General features: G+C 40.4%; 2 protein-coding genes across 4 annotated transcripts in view; both read left to right on the plus strand.

The window, feature by feature from the left end:
- The window catches only part of hipk2 (homeodomain interacting protein kinase 2), a 66723-nt gene extending 60512 nt beyond the window's left edge, over positions 1 to 6211 (plus strand). The window contains 1 exon segment of the mRNA XM_003447065.5: positions 140 to 6211. Within this exon segment, the coding sequence (XP_003447113.3) occupies positions 140 to 604 (465 nt within the window). The 3' untranslated portion in view covers positions 605 to 6211.
- A 1223-nt stretch (positions 6212 to 7434) lies between these two features.
- si:ch211-1e14.1 (UPF0606 protein KIAA1549) overlaps positions 7435 to 12620 on the plus strand; it is a 37972-nt gene continuing 32786 nt past the window's right edge. For 2 of the 3 annotated variants that reach the window (XM_025908743.1, XM_025908744.1), the window contains exons 1-2: positions 7435 to 7621; positions 8315 to 8605. In XM_025908743.1, coding sequence (XP_025764528.1) covers positions 8473 to 8605 — 133 coding nt within the window. In that variant the 5' untranslated portion in view covers positions 7435 to 7621; positions 8315 to 8472. The remainder of the gene's footprint in view (positions 7622 to 8314; positions 8606 to 12620) is intronic. The other variant, XM_005471094.4, reaches the window with a different exon arrangement.

Consider the following 12620-nt stretch of genomic DNA (forward strand, 5'->3'; position numbering starts at 1 on the left):
TTACCTCATTGCTAAGAGTTTATTAATATCACTCGCACCTTTTAAGGTCATATATGGTTCATATCTGATTAGCTTGGCTAAAGAAAGGGGAAAAATCCACCCACTGACACTACTTAATCTCTGTCATCCCCTCATTCAGGCCCAGCAGCACATGGTAGCCGAGCGTAACGGAGGACATCGGCGCCAGCAGGCCTACATCACGCCTAACATTGCCGCTCAAGCCCCGTACTCCTTCCATCACAATAGCCCCTCTCACACAGGCAACGTTCACCCACATTTGGCTGCCACGCACCTGCCTAGCCAGCCCCATCTCTACACCTACACCGCTCCTGCTGCTCTGGGTTCTACCAGCACTGTGGCTCACCTGGTGGCGTCACAGAGCTCGGCACGCCACGCGGTCCAGCACGGAAGCTATCCACCAAGCATCGTCCACCAGGTTCCAGTTAGCATGGGCCACCGTGTGCTGCCCTCGCCCACCCTGCACCACAGCCAGTACCAGGCCCAGTTCGCTCACCAGGCCTACATCAGCGCCTCGCCCGCCTCCACTGTCTACACTGGATACCCGCTGAGCCCCACCAAGGTGAACCAGTACCCTTACCTCTAGAGAAGACACTGACTGACACTGGAGAGCCTGACCCAGCGCTGCTGCTCCTTTCCTCAGCCTCAGCCCAACAAGAGCCCGTCAACATCCCCCAACATCTTCCCCTCGACCTCAGACGCAAACAGAGACAGAGGAACTTGCAATCCTCCTGAAACTGTCATGTATAACTTGAAGATATAACGACAGAGAGCAAAAGAAAAAAATACGATTCACAGCCTTTCTAGAAGGAAAAGTTTGGAGTTGAATTTTCGAGGGATTCAGTTCAAGAAATTTTGGTTTGTTTTTTTTTCTCTCTTGAAAGGGTCAGTTTCTGCTTTCATTTGCCTGTTCTTTACTTTAATAAGTCTCATTAGTTTTACAGGGAAGCGTGGAGAAGGCCTTTTGAGACAGCGGATGTTTTCTGGTTTGTTTTTTTGCTTTTTATTTCCCCCTTACATTTGGGAAGTGACTGTCGAACAGGGGTTACTGACTGGAGAAATCCCGAGAAATCTGGGAAAAGGTGGAATACGGAAACCTGCTGCTCTTCAAAGAAAAAAAATATTGATGGCCTTGAACTGTCTCAGTATTTCCAAATCATTCGTGGTGTGGGGAGAATAGAAAGGCAACTCCTCCCACGCCACCTCCTCCAGCAGAGGAGGCTTCTGGAAATATAACCAAGAGAAGACAACAAACTTTTTAGTGTATTTATAGATATTTTTCCTTTCTGTTTCACCTTTATGATAATACTTCAGTTTTAGGTGTCTTAGCTGGGCCCCGTTCTTAGAATGTAGCAGTCTGCACCATTTTTTTTAATAAGTTTTTTCCCCGGATACCAATAGATTAATTTGTTCCTTTTTTTTAATGTGATTGCACAAAGTGGTTATAATAACATAGGCATGTGCAACGTGATTGTCTGTGTGTGCTACTGTCAGCCATGCGTGTGTAGTCCACCTCCTCAAAACCCTCTTCAGTCTTTAGGTTTTGACCATTGTTTCCTCGTAGTGCCTTACAGATATAATGACACAGTTTACTTGGCTTGGATCCTGAAAGCCACAAGAGACTATAGCTATACTTAGAGACACACGTTTCCCTGATTTGACATCCTAATCGGGGCAGTTGTAGCTCTCTTCCAGGTGTAGGCTCAGCCCTTGCTGTTTCTTGTCCTTAATGACAGCGTACCGTAGATGACGAAGATTAATGTCAGAGCTTTTATCACGCTAAGCTTTTTTATTATGTGTGCATGAGATAACTTGCCTGGGGTACTTACCAAAGTCGTAGATAAATTCTTGCTACGTTTGCTGTGGATATTAATGTAAATGTGAAAATGTACAGTATAGCTGTAGCTGTAAACCTCTATCACAGTGGCACCCAAAATGTGGCTTTAGTTAGGATTTTGTTTCTTTTGAACCACGCGAGGGAAACGCGTGTCGTGATCGCAGAGCAACGATATTGGCTCAGTTTTCGTGTACAAGGAATGAATTACAGTAAAATGTTTGAGACTCAGCAGAGGCAGGTTAAGAGCTAGTCCGAGCGAAGGGCCTGACGGAAAGTGTTGCCACGAGGGTGATTCTGTAAGGCTTTAGATAGCCTGGCTGCAGCAAAGAGACAGCGTATTGAGGGTTGTTGAGAGAGGTACAGTGTAGGCATGAGTTAAGGGGCTGGTTGAAAGCATAGGGTCAGTTTAGCAGGGGACCGTGGAGGGCAGGGCGAAACTCTCGATTTTAAATGGGACTAAAATAGTAGCAAGTTGGCAAAGAGCAGGTTGATAGTAAACACTGAGCCCAAGCTCAACATGTCCGAATGGCGTAACATTCGGACAGAAATCCTTTTGTTTGTTGTTTTCATGTGTTCCTCTTGTTGTTTGTTTCTGCAGCAAAGATAATTGGAAGTTGATTCACGGAGGTTTTGAAGGGAACAGAAGGGAAATGTCACAGCATACACCTGGAAGGGCACATCGTGGATGGTTTGTCGTCGCTGTCCATTTGTCTTCGAACCAGGTTCACCACAGACACCGCCATGCCAGCCAGACAGGATACCGAACACTTAGAGAACCAATAGGGCTGTCGCTTTGTGTGTTTGCTGCTTGATTTAATAGATTTCAATTTCTTGTAGCTAATAATAAAATTAATCTCCTTTGTCCTCTCGAACGTGGGCACATCAGAACTGCTGGTGATTTAGTGAAAGCCTTCCCCTCTCCTTCATGGTATGCCATAGTACTTGCATTTGAAGTGATTTTTTTTTTAAAACATTATCTTGAACTTTTGGACATGGCTGTAGTACATGTGTTTATTTTTAGAGATTGTTGCAATAATTCTTGTTGATGTTTTATCAGAGCGTGTGCGTGCGTGTGCGTGTGTTTTTATTATATGTCAGGCTCATTTCTGTTTTATAACCTGGGGGTTGATGTACAGTGATATTTAGTATTTTGTTGAGGTGGTTGCACCTGTGTAAAGTGTTGCAACACTGCTGAAGATGATAAGTGTTGAGTTGACGATAATCCACTGGGGGCCCTTATCGATACGTGCTCGTCTTGAGGATGTCACGCCCAGGTTTGAAATCCAGCGGTCCCCCGATGGGCCCCAGAGTGGTCTTTTATCCCGGTACTTTCCTCAAAACTCTCCCCTCCCCATCAGCTCCAGCATGCAAGCCTCGGGTCCAGGCGCTTAAAGATGTGATTACATAGTATGTTGCTGGTTACGTCGTTTGTTGTCTTTTTATTTGATATTATTTTACCTACTTAATTTCTTCTGGGTCATTGGGGCCTTAGCACACACACACACACACACACACACACACACACACACACACACATAAGGGAAGTGATTTTCCATGGAAATCTTTTAGCTCCTCTGTTATGACACAAACTACTGAAACATTCCACTGTTTTGAGGGAATTTGGCATTACCCACGCTACACTGCTGTCCAGACCCCACCCCACTCCCCCACTCTTTTCAGGATGGGGCTAATGTTGACACACTCTGACTCTTTTGCTTGTCCCACCAAAGACTTTTACAGATCGATCATGTACAGCACAGCACAGTACAAGCAATCCTCCACAGCGTTGCAGATAGGCAATAACTTCTGGTCTCATCTTTAAATGCTTTACAAGTGCTTTTGAGGACATGTTGTTTCACCGCCATGAAATGTATATGTGTGTACAACAAACGAATGCACAGGGAGGATTTGGCATACTTCTTGCAAACAGCACAGCTATTTGTTTCTGGACATTTAACCATTAGAAGAGCTGCAATGTGTTTGAAAGCTTTTGTTTTTTAATGTTTTACTTTGATTATTCCTCATATTTGGCCCCTGTTTAGATTAAATCAATAATTGTCTAAAATGATCAATTTTTCTGTTGTTGATGTTGTAGCTTTATTAGCAGTGTAAGAAAATTAATTTTAAAGGTTGCCATTGAGGAGAATGGCCCGTTAATTATTATGGAAATAATCAAAAATATACCAAGTATACCTTTAAAAGCGTGGTCACCTGCACAAAATGAATGTAATATGTGACCTGTGAGTGAAAGGAAGTGGCAGGAATGGCTTTAGATCTTTCTCCGTGGGTGACCATTAGTTTAATTTCTACACCATTTGTGGCCATGCATGATGCAATAACTAAACATTTGTTCTCCAGCGAGGTCCCACATGAGACTAATTATGTAAAGTTACCGGTATCACGAGTTGGGGATATTGAATAATCGCTATTTTCTCAAATCAAACAAACACGGTGAAAAATAACTTGATGTGTACGATACATTTGTCTATCGTTTTGTTTCACTTAACCAATGTTTCGTGTTTTCTATGAAAAAAAGGGGGGAAGAAGAAATATGAGCATTAATGTAGATCGAGTGACCTTACAATTACCAAAATGTGCTTAAGTAGAGTATAAAAATGTTTTCTGTTGCTGTGGTGAGTGTAGCCTTCCCAGCAACAACCTTTATTCTTAAGTACTGCCTTCCAAATAACCAATAATACCTCCAAAGCTTTAAGGTGACGTTTAAATTAGAGAAAACATAAGGCAGCATATCTCTCTCTTTCTCTTTATGAAGCCTGGCATTCTCCTGAGATACACTCAAACTTCCACTTTTGCCCACGGTGTCATCTTGCATACTCGTCGTCCCGGAGCTTTGGAAACACTGAGAAACATTCCTGCGAGCGCGGTGCACGCAGTGCTACATTAGTCTTCTTCGAACAAACTCCTCCAAGCTGGCTCGAAGCTTAGTAAGCGAACAGGCAACCTGCAACGTCAAATCACACGCTTGTACGTCATTTGGCAAAGTCACAGCTGCTTCCCAAAGTACAAAGGAGTTTAAGGACAAGTGTTAGGTGGATAAATCATGTGCTGATGAACTATTCTGTCACCAGGAAATTCATAATCTAGTTACACGAGCATTCTTGAAGCCCTTATGTATGTTTTTTGTTTTGTTTTATTTTTTGGTTTTTAATATATATTTGTTAAGGGGATCTGCTCCTTTTGCTGGCTATTCTTTGGGGGAATTCAGGGTAAGGTGGTCAAGGTTTGATGCCGTCACCGACACTGGCGTCAAGTTATTGAAACTTTAAAAAGTGATTTCTTTACGTACTGAGTTAATATTCATTCGCGCACAACCAGGATATGGATTGATCTGCACCAGCCGATTACCCCAATCTGCAATGTTATGAGATGTTGGGGTCCACATTTAAGAACTTTAAACATTTGGGTTATTTTACTGGAATACTTGGTAGACCAAAGCTACTACATTCAAAGATGGATTTTCTTGTTTGTCTTAATCTTAGGATCACTGTCCCTTTTGGGATCCTCAGTATAATCAAATTATAATAATCAAGTTATAGCAGTTTTAAATAACTACTCACACAAAGAAGGCGATAATTGAGTTTGTGAACATTTTCTAAAGACCTAAGAGCGCGTCAAACCCTGACCCCCTTTTGTGTCCATTGCTGTATGGTTTATCAATGGTGTAAAATCTCATTCTTTGTCGATAAAGCTAATGTGTGCTGCAGTATTTCCTAGTATACTTCTCTGTTTATTGTCTTTTCTTATTTACTTTGGTTTATTGGGGTGTGATGTCTCATTATTTCAATCTGTTGACGTAGCGTTCAATGTATACCCTGTTCCTTAGCCTAATATTAAGTATGTTATGAGAATGGATATTTTACTGGCTTTATAGAATGTTTAAATAAATATAATAATGACAATAAGAAAAAGGATTAATTAAACCTCCTAACAAGTTGAGTACTTGCTACTAAGCGCTTGTGTTACCATTATGATGTCGTGTGCTTCTCTTAATCATTTTCGTTGTAGAAAAATGGAGTGAATTTATATTAGGCTTCGAAAAAACTAATGATAGCATTGTAAATTTTACAGGAGGATTTTAACAGACAAACAGCTTCGTCAAATAGAAGAATATAGTTATTTTAATTGTCCTCTTTACTAACTGTAGGGTGACAAGGGGCTCCCGTTGTGGTGAACTATGTTATAGCTTGTTATTCACTGTTACTTTTGATCATTTTTTCGGTCTCCGAGGTGAATCGAGTTATTAATGAGAATTTGTATGCTCACATATGCATATTGTATATGTGTAGAAATGTAATCACACTTTGTCTTGGATTTACATTAAACTGTTAAGTCACAGCATCGGTCTCCTGTTGTCTACTTTGGGGTATATGTGTGTGTGCATGACTTAGCTTCATTGTTTGCACTGAGTATAGTGTCTCTTGCAAAACCTCAGAATTAAGTGCAGTTAGATTGCACTGTGTGATCTAAAATTAATTAATTAAAATGTCTGGACATGGCTTATTGTGTATTACAATTAAATAAATATTTTATGCCATGCAATGTATTCAAAGTTGAAAACCAGCTTGTACCAGCATGTAAAAAATGTGTAAAAAAGATTTTCATTGCTTTATTTTATTTCACAGTTGTAAATGGTTGAGAGAGAGCCCTTTTTTATACCCTATAATATGTAACTGCATAAGCTCATCATACATTTACACCTTTTTGAAACTGCACACAAGCTACAGCTGTTATATCAGTGTGGTAGTATAAAATGTAGTTCTTGGTATTCTCTGAAAACAATGGAGTCTCACCTTTTAACCATTTAAAGGACTTTATTTAGCTCATTAGCTACACTAAGTCACGTTTGGTTTTCACGACATTTTGATCCACTGACCGCAGCAAGATTCAGAGAGAAATAAATAAAAGAATAAAAAGAAGGCTATACACCACACCATCACCAGGTGGCGGTGTTCGCCATGATGTTCACTTGATGTTCACGTCAACTTGCACTGACGTGATTAGGTATGCTAATCATCTCCATTTATTTGCAACCACAAAACTCTGCAATGGGCAACGTTTACACGCTGCATCACTGGGCCCTATCTTTGCCACTAGGATGATTATTTTTAAATTTACATAGAGCATTAACTTGTTTTCAGAAATGTGTTAAATAGCAACAGAAACAAACGCATTAATTGTTTGATACCACAGCCTTAAAAGTCTCACAACTATAAAGATAAGACTGAGGCTTGTAAATGTAATGTTAGCTGACCTGCGTATAATTACATATTAGGGTAATAGAATATTTTTCGTTTGAACTCAGTAGCGGAAGAAGGTCAACTCTATACAGCCAATAAAAATATAATAGCTATACCTTAGGGTGAGTGCATCAATGCATGAGGTTGCCGTGGAAGCCGCAGACGCCTCATGACGAAGACCAACCTAATATTTAAAAGGCCACCATGACAGAAAAGAGTCTGAACCAATGGGAATACGTCTTGGCAAATTAGAAACTAATCAGATCCGTCAGAGGGCGGGGCTATCCCAATCCTCGGGACGAGAGAAGGTAACTGTTACCAAAAGAGTGTCAGATGGAAGCCAGTCGCCTGTTCGTGCACACCACGTATACACTGAAAAAACTTCAAAGGCACGCAGGTGCGCACGGGGACGTTAATGACAAAGCTCCACACAGCATTTGATTTCATCCAAGGATATCCTCTCCTCACGCTCACAAAGGAACTGATAGAGTTGGAGCTCCCTTTCTTGGTAAGTCTGTGTGCGCAGCTATGAGCTGGCTTACAGGAATGGCAGGGGGCGAATTGAGAAGGAAAAATCGCTTTATGTATGCACTGAGCGCAAGCTTTGGGAAATATCATCAAATTATTTTGGCTAGGCAGCGTTTAGCGTTTTTCTGTCAGACTCAAACGAGGGATGGAACCTGCTTTGTCTAGCTAAATGAAAAGCCACATGACCATTAAGCTTGCAAGTAACGGGACGGGATGTAGGACAAGAGACTACTGTATCATGATAAAACCCGCTGTGAGAGCGCCTTAAAGCTAGCCATGCATCCGAGGGATGAGGTCTGAGCTGGATCGTCTTTTGCCTTTTTGACCTCCTTACAGATTTGTTCACTTTATATGGAGTAAGTTGCTTTATTTTGCTTATCTGATGGGATAATAGTGATTGTTTTAACGACCAAATTGGCCATGAGTGTGAAAACTGCAGGATAAATAAGGTAAATACTCACTTTTTATGAACGATCCAGGGCATGGATAAAAGAAAATGTATTGCTCCAGTCATCCGATAATATCTGTTATTAACGTTACCCTAAAATTGCAGGTTTGAAATGATTTAAGTAGTTTTCACTTGTTCTTCAGTTTACTGGGGGATTCTTAAGTTAACGCAGTGATACTCAAGCAGGCTGTTTTTAAATGTCTCACTGTTGCTTCTTTTCAACAGTTTTTCTCCACTACAAAGACATGGGATGGAATAAGGGGCCTTAAAGTGAAGAAGAGCAAACTAAGGAGCTCACAAAAACCTAACCTGCGATTGTCTTTTTGGAGTGAATCTTCTCTCCTTAACCGGATGACATGCCTTGACTCAACACCCACCGTACAATGGCAGGTTTAGTCTCCACTGTGTGTTTGGTGGTGATGCCCAAAGCTCTCATGCACACCCACAGCCAGCGTGCTGTGTTTCTGGTGGTAACAGTGTTGTTAAGAGTGATCGCAGCTGACTTACCTGGGGCAGGTAAGAGAACACTTTTCTTTTTTTGCTGACTCACACAACATGATCCACTAAGTACCTTGTGTTACATAAGTGGCACAGATCAATATCGTGTCCAACATTCAGGTAGCTTTGAGGAACAGCATTTAGAAATAATATTCCAATTGAGTTCAAGTTGCAAGCAAAAATTGAATCGGCACACGTTAACGTTTATTTCAGATTAAGAACGCTACAAGGAGTGTATTTGGGATTCTTTTGAAGGTTAGATTTACAAATTCTAAGTCTTTTTTTTGTGATTGTCACTTAATCTGAATAACTGCAAAAACTGCACTAACCTGAAAGCAAATGTCAGTATTTCACACACGTTGTCCCTGTTTGTGATACTATTGTGTTAATGTATCCATGATGCATTCTGGGTGCAATCAAGATCTTTATCTTGATGGGTTTGCTTCTGGTATAGCTTACCCTCTGGTCAGAGTGAAATAGGAAGCCCTGAAGCATTAGTCAGTTTCTCTATATAATGTGTTCATTGTTACAATTATGTGCTATATTTTAACAATATCTGACAACCAGTCACATCCAGGAGATGCCTTTTTTTGTGGGCCACTGAATAGCGTTTCTCATGTAGTTGGGGGTTATTACTACAGACCGTGTATAAGCCAACTTAACCAGTCAGCTTCCAGTCATAAGCTTGCTTTCCTTAAGTGTAAGCCACTATTGCTAACTTTTTTCCTTAAAATGGTCCTTAATGACAAAGTAATGAGCGGTTTCATAGAAATATACATGAATTCATTTTATTTGTCATTTCATTTGTGGAAACAGCTTCTCTGTCTGTTAGTTCACTTTGGTGTGAACTTACCACTGTTATGATTTTCATGAGAACAGTGCTTTCTGCCCTGATGTAGTCACACTGAAGACTACATGCACACATACACACAGACACATCCTTGAATCAGAAGTGACTCAGTTCCTCTTGTACACAGAGTCTGGGGTTAAACCAACTTCCAGTAACTGTAGAAAGAGAAAGGGTCTAAACCCTTCGACTTGATGGGTGCTTTCTCTGGGCTTAATTTTATTGATAGTGACATTATCCCACTAACACACTGCCCAGTGAAAAAGACCGTGTTTAGAGGGTAGCCAAAAACTCATGATATTGGATGGTAATAGGATTATGTATTAAATGCCTGGGTGAAAACGTTGTGCAGGAAATTAGGCATTAGCGAGTCTTAAACTCACACTTGTTTGATAACACCTCCATTCGCAGCTTTTTAGCACAGGCTATCAGCCATGTGTTATATAAAATACTATCAAATCATTTGGTAAAGCACTACATCTTATTGCAAGTTTGATATATTGACATGTGTGTTATTTGCATTTGATTGTCATTTTTAAATGGCATTCTGAGATTTACATGTTTCTTGTGATAGCCTTCTAAAGGATACGCTAGATATATGTAGATGGTTTAACATCTATTTTTTTATGGTTAAACATTTTAGGGCTGTTTTGTTTGTTTCTTTTTTTGTTTGTTTTGTAAGAATTCACCTGTTGATTTTCTCATTTATTTAGCAAGTGGCTAATTCTGTGTAAAATACTGATCATATCTGAAAGTTTCTTTTTAAATTTTTAAATCTTATTTCAGATCAAATGTTCACAATTGTTATGTATTTTTGAATTAACTTTTTTTTTTTCATTTTCATGGCAGAATAGAGGAAGTAAATAACAACACCAGCAAAAGTAACAGCATTGATTATTAGCCATTTTCATCCTTCATGTCCTATATTTTGATAAATTGGTAAATTGGTATTGATGATGATGCTGACTAAGTAAGACCCTTTCAGGAGCATCTTATAGACACTTTTCCTTTAATATGGACAAATCTCAGGCAGCTGCAATATCTTCCAAAGTAGCCTGTTTCATTTTAAGCATTTTCCATTTTTTAAATCAACATTATGGCAAAATTTTATTTATTTACTTATTTATTTTGAAAAGTGAAGTTAGGAACTTAGGATCTTGTAGAGCCGCCTGAGGAGGAGTGACTTTGGTTCCTCTCATTATACAGTGGCTTGCAAAAGTATTCGGCCCCCTTGAACTTTTCCACATTTTGTCACATTACAGCCACAAACATGAATCAATTTTATTGGAATTCCACCTGAAAGACCAATACAAAGTGATGTACATGTGAGAAGTGGAACGAAAATCATACATGATTCCAAACATTTTTTACAAATAAATAACTGAAAAGTGGGGTGTGCATAATTATTCAGCCCCCTTTGGTCTGAGTGCAGTCAGTTGCCCATAGACATTGCCTGATGAGTGCTAATGACTAAATAGAGTGCACCTGTGTGTAATCTAATGTCAGTACAAATACAGCTGCTCTGTGACGGCCTCAGAGGTTGTCTAAGAGAATATTGGGAGCAACTACAACGTGAAGTCCAAAGAACACACCAGACAGGTCAGGGATAAAGTTATTGAGAAATTTAAAGCAGGCTTAGGCTACAAAGCCTTGAACATCCCACGGAGCACTGTTCAAGCGATCATTCAGAAATGGAAGGAGTATGGCACAACTGTAAACCTACCAAGACAAGGCCGTCCACCTAAACTCACAGGCCGAACAAGGAGAGCGCTGATCAGAAATGCAGCCAAGAGGCCCATGGTGACTCTGAACGAGCTGCAGAGATCTACAGCTCAGGTGGGGGAATCTGTCCATAGGACAACTATTAGTCATGCACTGCACAAAGCTGGCCTTTATGGAAGAGTGGCCAGAAGAAAGCCATTGTTAACAGAAAACTATAAGAAGTCCCGTTTGCAGTTTGCCACAAGCCATGTGGGGGACACAGCAAACATGTGGAAGAAGGTGCTCTGGTCAGATGAGACCAAAATGGAACTTTTTGCCCAAAATGCAAAATGCTATGTGTGGCGGAAAACTAACACTGCACATCACTCTGAACACACCATCCCCACTGTCACATATGGTGGTGGCAGCATCATGCTCTGGGGGTGCTTCTCTTCAGCAGGGACAGGGAAGCTGGTCAGAGTTGATGGGAAGATGGATGGAGCCAAATACAGGGCAATCTTGGAAGAAAACCTCTTGGAGTCTGCAAAAGACTTGAGACTGGGGCGGAGGTTCACCTTCCAGCAGGACAACGACCCTAAACATAAAGCCAGGGCAACAATGGAATGGTTTAAAACAAAACATATCCATGTGTTAGAATGGCCCAGTCAAAGTCCAGATCTAAATCCAATCGAGAATCTGTGGCAAGATCTGAAAACTGCTGTTCACAAACGCTGTCCATCTAATCTGACTGAGCTGGAGCTGTTTTGCAAAGAAGAATGGGCAAGAATTTCAGTCTCTAGATGTGCAAAGCTGGTAGAGACATACCCTAAAAGACTGGCAGCTGTAATTGCAGCAAAAGGTGGTTCTACAAAGTATTGACTCAGGGGGCTGAATAATTACGCACACCCCACTTTTCAGTTATTTATTTGTAAAAAATGTTTGGAATCATGTATGATTTCCGTTCCACTTCTCACGTGTACACCACTTTGTATTGGTCTTTCACCTGGAATTCCAATAAAATTAATTCATGTTTGTGGCTGTAATGTGACAAAATGTGGGAAAGTTCAAGGGGGCCGAATACTTTTGCAAGCCACTGTAACTTGTAATTAGAAAAGGATTCTGCAGATAAAGAAGAAATGGTATGAAGTATAAGAACTAGCTCTGCTCTCATTGTATTGGTACAGGTACCTGCCTATGTTCAGGGTGCCCACTACAGAGCAGTCTTATTTTTTGTGGAATGTAAAGCAAGAGAGATTTTTATCTTGTGGCTAAAACTCAAACAAAGCTTTGTAAAAGTATTTAAATAAATATTGAAAAAGGAAATAAATAGAGTTCAGCAATTGGGATTTTTGGATATTTGTTGGTCTGCTAGCAGAGGTGCAAAATAAGGTCTGATTAATATACATTTGTACATTGTATTAGGTGTGTAATACAAAAATATTGCTGCTTTGTTGAAAGGAAAATTTCTTTTACACAATTAAGAGG

This window comes from Oreochromis niloticus, linkage group LG7 (assembly GCF_001858045.2).
Source record: "Oreochromis niloticus isolate F11D_XX linkage group LG7, O_niloticus_UMD_NMBU, whole genome shotgun sequence".
In the NCBI taxonomy this organism is placed as follows: Eukaryota; Metazoa; Chordata; class Actinopteri; order Cichliformes; family Cichlidae; genus Oreochromis; species Oreochromis niloticus.